The following is a 14,859-nucleotide window of genomic DNA, read 5'->3' as shown; positions in this document are numbered from 1 at the left end:
TCAGACACATGTTAGAAATAAGTGGCTGTGGTCAAACAGTGGTTAGTACACTGTGCTGTCACAGCCAGACACATTACTAGGTACACCTTGCAAGTACCATGGACCCTACTCCCCCACCCATTGACTTTAATTCATCGTGACATAGATTCAGCAAGATGCTGGAAACATTCCTCATGTTGACATGATAGCATCACAGCAATTTGTCAGCTACACGTCCATAATGCAAATCTCATATTCCACAATACTTACTTTGATTGGATTGAGATTAGAAGATGGGTACACTGTGGTCATAAAGGAATGGACTTGATCAGCAAAAATACTTGGGTAGGCTGTGGTGTTTAAACAGTGCTCAGTTGGTACTAAGCAGTCCAAAGTGTGCCAAGAAAACATATTCCACACCATTACACCACCAGCAGCCTGAACAGTTGATAGAAGGCAGGATGGATCCATACTTTCAGGTCATTTACACCAAATTCTCACCCTACCAGCTGCAGGAATTTAGATTCATCAGACCAGACAACATTTTTCCTGTCTTCTGGTGAGCCCATGTGAGGTGTAGCCTCAGATTCCAGAAGTAGCACCTGGTGTGGTCTTCTGATGCTGTAGGCCATCTGGTTTGACATTGTGTGCATTCAGAGATGCTCTTCTGCATACCTTGGATGTGACAAGTAGTTATCTTATTGGTGCAGTAAACAGTACATCAGTTTTAATATCTGTGATGTTAAGCAACAACCCCAGTCTGAGTGACAAACTCTGGAAAACTTTATTATTCCTTAGAGACTAAAGGCATTTTTTTTTTTTTTGAGCTGTTCATCGAGACACACACCCCACACTCTGGAACACAACATTTCACGAACATCTTAAAGAAGATTCTTCAATTTTACCACAAACATCCACTTGGACTATGAACTATTTAATTTTTGGAGGTCAAAGGTCGAGGTCAGTGTGACATCATGTCTGCTGCGTTTCAGCAACACCTTGGAGATAAGAAAGTAGAGCTTGAAAGAAAAAAAAGATGGGGGCCCACTCACCCCATACTTCATGCTGACCTCTATGCTCTGGGATATAATCAACCACATCTGTCATTCTGACATAATTAACCACGCTTCCATGATTTTAAAGCTGTTACCACTATTACAAGTCACCAATTACATTTCTGCGTCCAAAGGCCGCGCAGCAAAGGTTAATTCAGCCCATGAATAAAGACGAGAGTGAAAAACGAGAGAGTGGAGGCAGAAACCAAGCGCGCAGCACGGATAGAGTTTCTCCTGGTAGGGATCACTTCAACCGCCATAGATTCAGTTTCTCCTTCCTTGTTACGCACGTCAACGCAATATATTGATGCAACACAGCGGCGAGAGCAATTTATGATGCTTATTTTCTTTATTTTAAGAACAGGATAAACTTATGGTGATCGCTGAGTGCGCCCCGCTGTTCCAGCCCGGCGTCGTGTTACCTTCCTCGGGGCATCATGGGCTCGTAAGATGCCTTCTCTGTGGAAACGGATAACATTTTCGGTGGCCTCGGTGCTCTGTATCGGCTCGGTGGTCCTCTTGGTGGTGGCTTTGTCCTCGGAGCGGTGGGTTACCGGACGGATCCTGTGTAAAACCGGGGTGGAAATAGTGAATGCGTCAAATCCAGAGCTGGACCAGTTCATCGGGCATATTTATTACGGGTTGTTCCAGGGAGGAAAAAACAAGAGGTGCGGGCTCGGGAACAGGCGCTCCAAAATTTACAGTAAGATAAGAAAGAGAAATTATATCTTTTTTACTGCGTAATTAAAGCTCAAGGTTGATGGTAAAACTCTTGATTACTGACTTCTAAAACTGCATAGTTGGTGTCTTATTAATATAACCTAAGACATGAGCAATATTTCATAGATTTTTTTCATTCATAACTAAGAAAGAAAGAAAGAAAGAATGAATTAAATACTTATTTTTAAACTCAAAATTTGTTTTTTTAGCTGTGACATTAGTATAATAAATTTACTAAGACATTATCATAGGCCTCTGAGAGGCAGAAAGAAGCTAAAATCGTGGTCATGCTGTGCACTCAAATTTCTGAGAGACTCCCAAAAATCAATGCAAGAGCTTATTTCTGCAGAATATATCAATATTCAGTATATATATATATATATATATATATATATATATATATATATATATATATATATATATATATATATATATATGTTAGCAAAGCTGACATCCATCATGAACAACCCCCATCACCCTCTTCATGAGACCGTGGGTGAACTGAGCAGCTCCTTCAGTCAGAGACTGAAACATCCTCGCTGCAGGAAGGAGCGCTTTCGCAGGTCATTCATCCCAACAGTAGTTAGACTGTATAACACATCATAATGTCTTGAGTCACTTGGACACTTTACCTACACTGCCATCACTTTATCCATACAGTCAGATACATTTTATTTATTACACTCACCCATATAATGCATACCGTGTATGCTGTGTACCTTACCGGCTACAAATGTATATAATATTTTGATATCTTTATATAGTGTTTGACGTGTGTGTATATGTGTGTATATGTAAATGTGGGTATTGACACTGATATATATATTTATGTATATAGTGCTTATGTATATGTGTATAGTTTTTTTGCTATTTTATTTTATTCTATTGAATTTTAGTTTTAGTTTTTAGTTTAGTTATTTGTTCTTACTCATCCTTTTCATTTTTTCTCTGTATTGAGCTGCTGTAATGCACAAATTTCCCCGTCGTGGGATCATTAAAGTTTTATCTTATCTTATCTTATCTTATCTTATCTTATCTTATATATATATATCAGTATATGTCTCTTCTGCTCTGTCTGTGTGACTCTCCAGTTTTCCCAAAGCTTGTGCGGACACTGAATGGTGGCCTTCACATGATGGTGATTCTTTTCCTGCTGGTGGCTGTGGGTTTTGCGCTGGTTAGTCTGTCTTTCTGCATTTACAATGCACGCAAGGTTCCCTACCAGAGCATCAAAGGGCACAAGGGACTCTATCTGTGGAACATCATCGCCGGTATGTGAAGATGTCAGTCTCTGATGTTGCATGACTTTATTACATGTCCTTTCCTTTAATACCTCCCTGACTTGTCTCCTCCTCTGTCTGCAGCTTTTTTTGGTGCCCTGGGTGTTCTGTGTTTCCTGGCAGCCGTTAGACACCATCGTCTGACAGAGCGAGTGGCAAACTTTCGGGAGAACCTCTTCATCCTCATTGTCCTGGATGACAGTCTGGACTGGTCTTTCTGGCTTGGTGTAGCCAGCATTGCGACTCACTTTGCTGTCTGTGGACTGGTTGCGATGAGTCGGATCAAGCTGCCCAAACCGGAGGTCAAGAAGCCTGAAGAACCCACTATTTCTGCTCTGGACCTGCTCTACTGAAGGACTGACTGAAGAGCATTGTTTTTAGAATTTTTATCACTGATGATAGACAGGAGCAAACCAGTGAAACCAGCACAGTGCCAGGGCCCTGTTCCTTTGTAGCTATAAGTGACTTTTAGGCTTGTTACAGCCAGAATTAAAACTGATGACTACATAACTCAACATGTTGGAAGTAAAGTGGTGCCTAAACTCAGTGCTGCAAATTTTCCAAATAAGATTTGAAATGAAAGCACAAATTATCTGACAAATGCTAAGCTTGGGGCTTCTGAGGACCCTGTTAAATTCATCCTTACCTTGGTGATCACGCAGCCATTCAAAATGGTGTATTATGTGTTAATATAAATTTGGCTTTGATGCATACGGAATTATAGAAATATTAGCAATTTTTTTTTTTAATTCAAGCTCAAAATTAAACAGACCGAATCTCAAACTTTGAATGAAGAGTGGTGTATGCAGCACAAATTTTAAAGTCATGTTGGCTCAGTATCCTTAGATATTTGATTCAGATGAAGGAAAAATAAGGAAAAAAAAGAACTCTATAGAAAAATGATAAAAGTCTGAAAAAGAGCAACAGAAGAGCTTTGCCATCCAGAATGAACAGACATGAAATAGGTTGGTTTTTTTTAAATCAGTGGAAATCATACAGTAAGGGGAAGGATAAATTGTGTGTTATTATGTTTGTACATCATGAATTCCATTCAGACACACACATTGGCACAGGAGCATAGGCTGTTTCTTTAGTCATGCTGAGCTACATGACCAGAAGATTTACGTCACTTTGGTTGGTCAGTGTGCGCAGGAGACGGAGCATCCAGACAGAAGGGCTACAGACCCCCCATCCTCAACTACACCTTTTAACCCACCATCATCTGGATATTCTCTAGTTATTACACAATGTTGATGTTGAAGATCGTCAAACAATCAGATATACTTTATAACCAAAGGCAGTCATATCAATATATATTACAGGCATTTTAACATAAAAATAAGCAACTTGTGGAGACAAATGATGGGTGTTTATTAAAATAGTATAAAGTTTGCCACATACTTTTGCTGTTTTATGTCTTCCAGAATTGCTTTGATCGGTGTAAATGCCAATGTTCCCAGTATCTGGAACACTGGTGTGTACACTACTATCCATCTGCCGCTAGATGGCGACAAAGGCTTCTCTCTGTCGTTTGATGGTGACGCAATAAAAAACGCGACCGTTAGTTCGTTTAGCTTCCTCTCGCACGTTCTCGTGCAACCTTTAAAAATCCCAGTCTGGTTTATTTCCTGTTTCACTACCCGTGCAGCAGGTGACAATGTTTCTCGTGAGGAGGGCTGCGCGGACCGCGGTGCGGACAAACCCCTGCAGGTCGTTTTCTGCCTCGCAGACTCACCTGAGCCACAGAAAAGTGAGTTTAACTGACAGTTACATCATCACCCGGGATTCGTTCATGTTGCAGACAGTGTTTAGGATCAGGTGCTGTGCTGGTTCATGCGTGGCTATTTAGCCCTCTGAGTGTTTTGTTATATTAATAAACTCTCGCTCTCTTTCTGTGTGTGTGTGCGCGTGCGCGCGTACGTGTATAGGGTCTTGTGCTGGGAGTGTTTGAGAAGAAGGAGGGGGAGGAGGAGGGCAGTCTTCACCTGACAGAAGCTGCTTCAGGTTTTGATAAGTCTCTCTCTGGAAAACTGTCTGAACTGCTGAAACTGTGAGTCTGTGACCTGCAGACTGAGAACAAACTGTGTCCTGCGCTTTGATGATCCTGTCTGTGTCTCCAGGATTTGCTTCATAAACTTTTGTGTTTCCCAGATCAGGACCTGCAGTCAAGAAGGGCAAAAGCAGAGTATTTTATGGGCTTCACAAGGTAACAAGACGTCACATCATTTATATGCCTCTCCTCAGACAGCGCTTTTCAGATGAATCTTGTTTGTGTGTGTCCTGCAGGATTTCCCCTGTGTAGCAGTAGTCGGGTTGGGTAAGAACAATGCAGGTGTTTGTGGAACAGAAAACTGGGATACCAGCAAGGAGAACATCAGACAGGCAGTGGCAGGTATGATGTTACTGTGTGTAACAAAAGGAAGTAAATTGTTGTGCACTTAAGTTTCAAATGGTTGTATCATCTCTTAGTACTTGTCTTGTATCTAAGTTAACAAGTAGAGTATTTCCCTTTAAGAACAACCAAACACAAACTTTTCAAATTATATCCATAAATCTTCTACCCCTTATCTGAGGCCAATGGGATGGCATCCCATTCCTCAACCAGCAATCATGCAATCCAATAAAGGACACCAAACAAGAGTCAATTTAAAGCAAAATAAACAGGCGTTGCAACGGTATAAGATTATAACAAAGAAATAACTGACCAAACACAAATTTCAAAATGTATATACTCTGTGGAAATTCTGAAGAACTGAAAATTGTGATTGTGAGCCTTGAAAAGGATAGAATTCCCAAAGGAAACTGAAAGATCAGTAACTAATTAAAAATCAGAAGGTATCGAACAAGCCAGAGAAGCACTAATCTGAGCCGCAGTGGTGTCCTTCTAAAATGATGCCAACTCTGAAATCAAAGTTTCTGTGGCGACTCAGAAAGTGCAAAGCACATTGCAAAATGTCAACCTTCACCGACCGCTTCCAGGAAAATGAAAACACTTGCATGATTAAATGTTTCTAGAAGCTGCCTTCGGCTGCTCCCTTATTCACAAGGGGTGGCTCCGCATGTTTGAGTAGGCAGATTTTTACGGCAGATACCCTTCCTGATGCAACCCCAAAGGGATTTGTGTCTCTTTCACTCGTTAGGTGAATGTGTAAACCACTACACTATAGAGCCACTGCATGATCACATGTTTCTGTGCCTCGCCATGTTTTTTTTTTTGTTTTATTGTTTTTTTTGTTTTTCCTTTAAGTGAAGAAATAAAATATTCACATTTGGCTAATCTGGTTAAAAGTCAGTCATCACGAGAGTGTATTTCATAGACCAATAAACTAAACTGCATGGTCAAAACTGTCAAATTGATATTTATGGCTAATGCATATGTATTTGTGTATTTGGCAACATTTTGAAATGAACCATACAAACATGATTTACTAAGGCTCGCAGATGCAATTTACTGCAAACTGTGCATAATTTAACACTTCAAAAAAAAAAAAAACCCACATATTACGCTGTCCCTCATATGGCCATGATAGTTGCCTTCAGGAGTGTGGGATGTTATCAGACCAAGCATGTAATTGGCGTGGGTGGATGGCTCTGTCCTGTAGCTTATAGCCAAGTTAATTTTTTACAGTGAGCTGATGGGGTTGCAGGGATTCAGGGTTTAAGCTGCATTTTGAAATATACTGATAAGGTGTTCCCAGGCCAGACGAGATATATAATCTCTCCAGCGGGTTCTGGGTCTACACCGGGGTCTTGTCACCGTTGGGCCTGCCTGGAAAATCTCTGAGGGGAGGCAATAGAAGTGGTTGTATTAACTTAAGTACCAGCTGTCGGCCTGTGTTTTTATTATAATAAATCAAAACTGTCAGATTTGAATTTTTCATCAGAGGTAATACAGATTTTAAATTTAAGTTCTATTGCATAGCATCCACCCTCGGTCAGGTTTATCCTGAATTTGTACCTGGTTTGTATGTGTTTATGCACGTTCAGCTGGCTGCCAGTCACTTCAGGACCTGGAGGTGAGCCACGTGGAGGTGGACGGCTGTGGCAATGCTCAGTCTGCAGCAGAAGGCGCCATTCTGGGATTGTTTCAGTATGACCAACTCAAATCCAAGAAGAAGACCAAAGTCACAATGCAGCTTCATGGCAGGTAGACCTAACAAACTGAGGCTCTCTGACTGTCAGAGGCCTTTTTAACAGTTTGGTAAAGACTGATGTACAGCAACGTGCTACCTGCTGTGTGTGTGTAACTCTTCCTAGTGCTGATGTGGCCGGCTGGGAGAAAGGTGTCGTGTATGCAGAAGGCCAAAACTTGGCTCGGCTTCTCATGGAAGCGCCAGCCAATCACATCACTCCTACTGTTTTTGCCAAAACCATTGAAGAGAAACTGGCTCCACATGCTGATCGAGTCACCATACACAGGAGGTTAGTGTGTCTTATATCATTAATAATCATCCCTGGCACAGCTTTAAAGATCAGGAAGAACAAACTGACTAATCTGTTTGTTATTAAAGGTATTTTTTGGTACTAATAAACCCAGTGGAGGAGAACTTAAGGGAATCTTTTTTTTTTTTTTTTTTGCATCTACTTCATTTCTTTTAAAACTTTGAGCACTGAATTGTCGCATTGAGTCATTTTATTTTGTTTGTTTTTTATAATAAATTGGGTACTTTTATAAGCATAAAAGTAGAGCGTCCCCACTCTTCTGTTAACAGCTGTGATCCTCGCTGTTTTCTGTTTTTCCATAACAGCGAGCTAATTAACAGGTTTCCATTTTTATATTGTGTAATAGGGACATAGTGATTAATTGATTTTAAAACATAAAAGCTGTCTGTAGTCTGAAAGCACTGACCCTACACTTATAAGTTACTTTATACCTTTTCAGTTTAAAAAATGAATTAAAGTTTGACAAATATATTCACCAGGTCGATCCATCTTAGCAGCTTAAGGGTATTTCCATTAATCAGGCTGCTGTAACCACTAAGCAAATGGAGTAATTACCTTTTTAACTGTTTTTATTTAATTGTATATATTTAACACATGCAAATAAACAGTGACAATAATTACAATTAGTTGAAAGAGTGAATTATCATTTGGACATGTGCAGAGGAGGGATAGTGGATATAGTGGACAGAGGATGTTGAAGATGGAGCTGCCAGGAAGGAGGAAGACCACAGAGGAGGTTCATGGAGTGAAGAAGGCAGAAGGTTGGTGTGAGAGAGGAGCATGCTAGGGATAGGGTGAGATGGAAGCAGATGATCTGCTGTGGTGACCCCCAAGGGGTGGCGCGGATTGAGCAAATTAAGGAATATGGAGCAAAATAACAGAGCATTTTCAAAAATAACTGCACATTGACACCTAAGAAATTCCACTCCAGGTTTTGAAACTTTTTCAAACACTTCTGCCTTTCCTCTGATCAGTTTCCCCCAGTTGAAGGCGTATTGAATTTTCTCCAGTACTGGAATAGCTCCAATAATGGCTCACGAGAACAGTGAATTGCTGTTGTTGTTGTCTATTTATAGAAACTTTTGTATTCTGAAGAGCAGATGAAGTAGAGGAGTTTTTGTGCTGTTGTAGACCCCAGGCTTGGATAGAGGAACAACAGATGGGAGCCTTCCTTAGTGTGTCTAAAGGTTCAGAGGAGCCCCCTGTCTTCCTGGAGCTACATTACAACGGTTCTCCTGACAGTAAGCAGCCTCCGCTGCTCCTAGTGGGCAAGGGCATCACGTTTGACAGGTAACCCCCAGTCGAGCTGGGGTCAGATGCTGTAAATATTTGACTGGCCACATTACTCCTCCTTTACACCATACAGTATTGTCTTTATGACTCTCTGTCCATAGTGGTGGTATTTCTCTGAAGCCCTCTGCCTCTATGGATGCGATGAGGGCCGACATGGGCGGAGCTGCCACCGTGTGCGCCTCCATCGTCACAGCAGCATCTCTAAAACTCCCTGTCAACATTATCGGTGAGCATATTGACATTAAATACCCTCCAATAACATAGTGCACGGGAGAGGGAGGTTGTCATAAAATACTTCCCTGCCCTGATTCATTCAGGTCTGGCCCCCTTGTGTGAAAACATGCCCAGCGGAAAGGCTACTAAACCAGGTGATGTTATCAGAGCCAAGAATGGGAAAACAATTCAGGTGAGTGGACCCCTGAGACAGGCTCAAGCTGCTGCCTGAGTGCGTTTGTCCTTCGGTATGTGGGTGGCTGCTCTCCTTGCACCATCCGTGTGTCTATGTGCGTGCACGTGTGAATGTTAGGCATAGATAAAATCGCTGTATGAATATGTGTGAGATTTGGTGAATGAGACTTGTAGTAAAAAGTGCTTTTAATGGTCAACTGAGTAGAAAGGCAATATGTAAGTACCAGTTCATTTACCATATACTCGAAGTATATAGTTATACAGGGTTTTTTTCTATGTTAAAGGTTGATAACACAGATGCAGAGGGCAGACTGATCCTCGCTGATGCGCTCTGCTATGGACACACCTTCAGTCCCAGAGCCATTGTCAATGTTGCTACTTTAACAGGTAGGAGTTCTTCCACAGTTCATTTCCACAGTGACATCAAATTTTCATCATGCTACAAGACATTAACGATGACTAAATGTTAAAATGTGGCTTTTTTTTTTTTTTTTTTTTTTTTGCCTTAAAGGTGCAATGGATGTTGCTCTCGGCTCAGCAGCAGCAGGAGTCTTTACAAATTCTGACTGGCTCTGGGAGCAGCTGCACAGGGTACTCCAGATACACGATAAATGCAGTACCTCAGTCTCTCAGCTATTCTGTTGACGTGTGTGTGTGTGTGTGTGTGTGTGTGTGTGTGCGCGTGCGCAGGCTAGTGTTGTGACAGGTGACAGGGTGTGGCGGATGCCTCTGTTCCAGCACTACACTAAACAGGTGACTGACAGCCAGCTGGCTGACCTCAACAACATTGGCAAGTACAGCCGGTACGTATCTCCCTCTCATCTCCTGTTAGAGGCATCGCTGTAGCAGAGAGATGTCCACTCATGGCTTCAATGTGCAGTGACTGTTTTCTCATGAGTGATTTCTTTCTAATTTAGTTCTGGCGGCGCGTGCACTGCAGCTGCATTCCTGAGGGAGTTCGTCACAGCTCCTCACTGGGCTCATCTGGATATTGCCGGTGTCATGAGTAACAAAGATGAAATCCCCTACCTGAGGAAAGGCATGTCCGGAAGACCAACACGTACACTGGTGGAGTTTGCTGCCGGCCTGGGTCACAGTGGCTGAAAGGAGATGGACAGAGAGTAATTAGACTCTTTCACAATCTTCTAGCCAGACTCAACAGTGATCTTTCTTTAGTAACAGAGACAGAGGGCTAAACACAACGGTCAAAGCCCAGTTCGGCCACTGGGCGAACGGATGTAGTAATATAAAATGGAAATATTTTTGTAAAGCAACTTCACTGTTTACATACAGCACAAGCACCAATCTTAGACCAGTCCCTGGTTTTATTTTACCCTTAGTACAGAAGCTGAAAAAGCTTGGTGTATGAATAAATACATTCTAATTGGCAAATGAAAACTGTATGTACTTTTGTATGACTGTGTGTCTGCCATTGTTCTGACATTCTCAATTGAGCATGGATGTATACTGTGTGGATGCTCAAACATTACACTCTTGTGGTTTTAAAAAAAAGAAAAGCAAATTGCTGCTTCAACAGCCCCCATTCTTTTAGCTTTAACTTTTTTTTTTTTTTTTTAATTCAAAGGATTTTTTTTAACCTGGCTGCAGAGATTTGCTCCCACTCAGAGATGCCACAATGAATGAGTTAGCCTCTGCTGCTGGGTGATACCTGACTCACTCATCCCACAGGTGTTTTATGGGTTTGAGGTCAGGGCTCTGTGCATTAATTGAGTGCTTTCGCACTAAATTGGTAAACCACTTCTTCAAGCACAATGACTTGCACGAGGGGGTGAATGTTTAATCCTGGTTTGCATTCTCCAGTAGTGTTACAACTACACTGATCATGCATAACATTATGAAAACCTATCTAATATTATGTTGGTCCCTCTTTTGCTGCCAAAACAGCCCTGACCCATCGAGGCATTGACTCCACTATACCCTGAAGGTGTTCTGTGGTATCTGACACCAAGACCCTTTAAGTCCTGTAAGCTGCAAGGTGGGGCCACCGTGGATCAGAGACCACACAGGCCAGCCTTCTCTACCCACGTGCATAAGTGAACCTTGGCCGCTCATGACCTTGTTGCTGGTTCATGCCTGTTCCTTGCTTGGACTACTTTTGATAGACACTAACTACTGCAGACTGGGAGCACCTACAAGAGCTGTAGTTTTGGAGATGCTCTGACCCAGTTGTCCAGCCTTCACAATTTGACCCTTGTCAAACTCGCTCAAATCCTTAAGCTTTCCCTATTTTCCTGCTTCTAACAAAATGTTCACTTGCCCCCAAATATATCCCACCCACTAGCAGGTGCCATGATGAAGAAATAATCAGTTATCCACTCCACCAGTCAGTGGTTCAGACATTTGTCATACGCTTTAGTCTGAAGATAAACATTTCCCTAGTTTACCGGGGGGGGGGGGGGGGGGGGCACTTAGGCTAAATACTGGCGATAAAAAAAACAAACAAAAAAATCCAAAATTGTAGGTAGGGGTGTCCCATAAGCTGTGTAAAAGATTGTCCAAATACTTTCTGCTAGGGTGACCTGTAGAGTGTGTATATACGCATGCGCGGACTGTAAAGGAGGGGAACAACAGTCGGATCAAGATGGCTTCGTCCATGAGTGGGATGTTTACCGGGCAGCAGCCACCTGGTGCGCATCCTGTCGGGGGACCCGGTGGACCGGGCCAGCCGAGTTTTGCTAGTGCCGCTCCCAGGGCCCAAGGAAACAACACGCTGGTGGATGAACTGGAGGCTTCTTTTGAGGTAGGAGACTGCAATGCTGGCTCCCCTTAGCTATGCATGCTAACGGCTTGTTAGCGGCTTTAGCTGGTTAGATTTAACGCTCGTTTGCCGGTGTCGGTGTACTGCAGCGTGGCTATCGATAGAATGTTAAGTCCTGTTCTCTAAAGTATAAAATAACTGAGGAAGTATTAATGTTATGCTATATAACACTGGCCCAGCCTAGCCCCCAATATGTGCCCTGTTTATTATAACATACATTTGGTAACAAATGGGCCGCTCTCTGCTTTCCAACCCCTAAAACGCCACAATCCACCCCCTTCCCCCCCTAAAAGAGAAATCTACCTAAAATCAAGAAACGCACATAATGAACTTGCTCACACCAAAAGCATCATACAGACCTGGCTCCATCACTAGTTTAAGCTTGAAGCATTCAGTTTGACAGCACAATAGAAATTACACTAAGGATCTTTTCACATGCTTCTAGCTGATTTTGGTTGATGGCTCCGGTTCAGGATAATAGGCGTGGTTTTATTTTGTGACAGCGGTGCGTTTGGCAAAAGTTACCAAGTTTTCTCCACTTTGTGTAAAAGAACCTGACTGCTTAGAGACAGCCAAATATATATAAGCACTTTCATACAAGTGTAACATGCAAAGAAAAAAGGGCACAACCACAAATGTCTGGGTAGATAGTAGCAGGGATAGGATGCTACTATCGTGCCTGAATTAATACGTCAGGGGTTTATCGCCTGACATGAGAGGCCACTGTGAGTAATGAGTAAATCCCTGCAGCCAGTAGAAAACACAAGAATGACAGCTTATTAATGCAGGTTGTATTTACTTTTCTCTAAGGAAGAGTAAATACAGACTGAATGTTTATAGCAGTATTGGTGTCTTTAACATATCCATCCTCAGATGCAAATCAGGTCTATGGTATGCGGCTTCTCCTTTTTGTAGTTTAATTTTTTTTCAGGGACAAGGGAAACTGAAAAGGAGGGGAAATCTTATGGTTTAAAATTTCAACGTGTATAGATTGTTATAAATTTTTTTGCTTCATGTGTCAAATGCTTTTCTAGATCTCTATTTTTTTTTTTTTAAAGGCCCCATCCACCCACTTTTTTCTGCACATTGAAATCTGAGGCAGTGTTTAAACATGAATATTTCAAAAACCTTTAAAGATAAAAGCCTGAAAACACACCGATGTGCCAATGTAAAATTTTTGGTACATACAAATAAATATAGCAAAACAATTAATAGTAAAGAAAAGGGGATTAGTAACTCATTTTGCGTGAGTAGACTTGCAAGTTGCTGTGTTCATCTTTAGCTGTTTTTGAGATATTTATGTTCAAACATGGCCTCAGATTTCAAAGTGAGAAAAAACATGCTGGAAGTAGGTAAACAGACCAGTTTAAAAAATATATCTTGTAGTATTTAATATATGAAGCTAAAATTTCACAGCAGTCATTATATATGTACAAACTTTGGGCTGTAAATGTTTCAGGCAAATTGGAGATAGTCAAGCAGAGGGCACATGATGATTTGACTTAGAATGATCCTTAAAGCACTAATGTTGCCTCTTTTTATTCCTTAGGCATGTTTTGCATCCCTGGTGAGCCAAGACTATGTTAATGGAACAGACCAGGAGGAGATTCGAACAGGTCAGTGAATCCTAGCACATCTTTATTTTTCACGTGTCATATTTTAATCCGCACATTAAGGCATACTCTGCTTATTGTAGGTGTGGACCAGTGCATACAAAAGTTCCTGGATGTGGCTCGGCAGACTGAGTGCTTCTTCTTACAGAAGAGGCTTCAGCTATCTGTGCAGAAACCAGAGCAAGTGGTGAAAGAGGTAAACTACTGCAATCATTTTCCTTATCATTTGTGCAAAAAAAAAAAAAAAAAAAAGTCATGAATGTGTCTGTTATTCATTTCTCTCCATTTGTCAACTTCTCACTTCAGGATGTGTCAGAGTTGCGTAATGAGCTACAGAGGAAAGAAATGCTGGTTCAAAAACACTTGACAAAGCTGCACCACTGGCAGCAAGTGCTCGAGGATGTGAGCGGTCAGCATCGTAAACCCTCAGACCTTCCCCCTCCTGGACCGTTGGCCTTTCTGGAGCAGGCCTCTGCAAATCTGCCTCCTGCCCCTTTAAAGCCAAACTAACATTTCACATGTACAGTTGCATCCTTTGAAACTGCCCCACTCTCAGAATGTGTTGTTGTGCATCCAGTGTGTGTAATAAATGAGCTGAAAACAGCAAAGCCATCACTCAAAGTAATATTGTACTCATGCTAAAATAATGACTTGCGCATCTATAAGGTTGGGATCGGCCTGAGTTCGCCAAGGCTGGCTGGCGATGACACACGAACAAGATCTGTGTGCTTGCATTCATCAGCTGAGCAGGCTTTATTTGAAGTGAGTGGGGAAATAGAGCCAGTATTTCATGGACAGCAGTGTAATATGACTGTATCTAAAACAAAGAACACCTCCCCACAGTTAATTACCAGTGCAGGAATGTGGGTAGGTTATTAGGGTTGTTTTAACTTTTTTTTCTATATTTTGATTTTATGTAAATATTTCCATTGTTGACTTTTTTTTTTTTTTTTCTTTTTTTACTGTACAAAATAAAATGTGAGAATTTTGAGTCTGGACTGAAGTCTTAATTCTATTTTTGTTTTTTTAAATTATTTTATTACAATTTTTATTTATTTACCGTTTTACAGAGCATGTGTGTTTTTTGATATTGTGGTTGAAAACAAGTTTGACCTCTCCCTATAAAAATTTCAAAGTGCACTCCACCAATTTATTTGCTGGTCACAAATGAGTGGTACTCATTCTCTAAAAGTAGCTGCATGCTGTCTTCTGATAAAATGATGGCCTGAACCTGTGGTACAAACTGAAGGCTTAATACTTGAATGGCATGAAAGGATAAAAGCACCGTA

At 41.5% G+C, this 14,859-nt stretch overlaps 3 protein-coding genes across 4 annotated transcripts; all 3 read left to right on the top strand.

Annotated features, from left to right (window-relative positions):
- Positions 1–1,132: 1,132 nt before the first annotated feature.
- On the top strand, positions 1,133–3,683 carry clrn2 (clarin 2). 2 transcript variants are annotated; one of them, XM_030742256.1, is made up of 4 exons: positions 1,133–1,271; positions 1,399–1,737; positions 2,846–3,025; positions 3,119–3,683. In XM_030742256.1, exons 2-4 carry the CDS (start codon positions 1,485–1,487, stop codon positions 3,385–3,387), a joined length of 702 nt encoding a protein of 233 aa, XP_030598116.1. In that variant the 5' UTR covers positions 1,133–1,271; positions 1,399–1,484; the 3' UTR covers positions 3,388–3,683. The 2 variants fall into 2 exon arrangements, with proteins under 2 accessions (XP_030598116.1, XP_030598123.1); XM_030742263.1 differs by lacking the exon at positions 1,133–1,271 and having other exon boundaries at positions 1,288–1,737.
- A 904-nt stretch (positions 3,684–4,587) lies between these two features.
- lap3 (leucine aminopeptidase 3) lies at positions 4,588–10,576 on the top strand. The gene is made up of 13 exons (XM_030734734.1): positions 4,588–4,784; positions 4,963–5,084; positions 5,186–5,240; positions 5,321–5,426; positions 7,022–7,181; positions 7,292–7,456; positions 8,609–8,767; positions 8,872–8,996; positions 9,088–9,176; positions 9,463–9,565; positions 9,690–9,769; positions 9,869–9,981; positions 10,096–10,576. Exons 1-13 carry the CDS (start codon positions 4,692–4,694, stop codon positions 10,280–10,282), a joined length of 1,557 nt encoding a protein of 518 aa, XP_030590594.1. The 5' UTR covers positions 4,588–4,691; the 3' UTR covers positions 10,283–10,576.
- Positions 10,577–11,743: 1,167 nt separating this feature from the next.
- On the top strand, positions 11,744–14,173 carry med28 (mediator complex subunit 28). Its single transcript, XM_030737108.1, has 4 exons — positions 11,744–11,939; positions 13,507–13,573; positions 13,654–13,766; positions 13,877–14,173. Exons 1-4 carry the CDS (start codon positions 11,781–11,783, stop codon positions 14,078–14,080), a joined length of 543 nt encoding a protein of 180 aa, XP_030592968.1. The 5' UTR covers positions 11,744–11,780; the 3' UTR covers positions 14,081–14,173.
- The last annotated feature ends 686 nt before the right edge of the window (positions 14,174–14,859 follow it).

The sequence above is a fragment of the Archocentrus centrarchus genome, chromosome 1, assembly GCF_007364275.1.
Source record: "Archocentrus centrarchus isolate MPI-CPG fArcCen1 chromosome 1, fArcCen1, whole genome shotgun sequence".
NCBI classification, from domain to species: domain Eukaryota; kingdom Metazoa; phylum Chordata; class Actinopteri; order Cichliformes; family Cichlidae; genus Archocentrus; species Archocentrus centrarchus.
The sequence above is the reverse complement of the archived record's forward strand: the minus strand, read 5'-3'. Positions and strand labels throughout refer to the sequence as shown.

Bases quoted from the DNA above. Each gene is read 5' to 3' on its own strand.
- clrn2 (XM_030742256.1), top strand. From the start codon at position 1,485: ATGCCTTCTCTGTGGAAACGGATAACATTTTCGGTGGCCTCGGTGCTC. The intron at 1,738-2,845 runs GTAAGATAAGAA...GTGACTCTCCAG, and splicing joins CAGGCGCTCCAAAATTTACA to TTTTCCCAAAGCTTGTGCGG. The intron at 3,026-3,118 runs GTATGTGAAGAT...CTCTGTCTGCAG, and splicing joins TCTGTGGAACATCATCGCCG to CTTTTTTTGGTGCCCTGGGT.
- lap3 (XM_030734734.1), top strand. From the start codon at position 4,692: ATGTTTCTCGTGAGGAGGGCTGCGCGGACCGCGGTGCGGACAAACCCC. The intron at 7,182-7,291 runs GTAGACCTAACA...AACTCTTCCTAG, and splicing joins ACAATGCAGCTTCATGGCAG to TGCTGATGTGGCCGGCTGGG. The intron at 8,997-9,087 runs GTGAGCATATTG...TGATTCATTCAG, and splicing joins ACTCCCTGTCAACATTATCG to GTCTGGCCCCCTTGTGTGAA.
- med28 (XM_030737108.1), top strand. From the start codon at position 11,781: ATGGCTTCGTCCATGAGTGGGATGTTTACCGGGCAGCAGCCACCTGGT. The intron at 11,940-13,506 runs GTAGGAGACTGC...TTTATTCCTTAG, and splicing joins AACTGGAGGCTTCTTTTGAG to GCATGTTTTGCATCCCTGGT. The intron at 13,574-13,653 runs GTCAGTGAATCC...TGCTTATTGTAG, and splicing joins CCAGGAGGAGATTCGAACAG to GTGTGGACCAGTGCATACAA.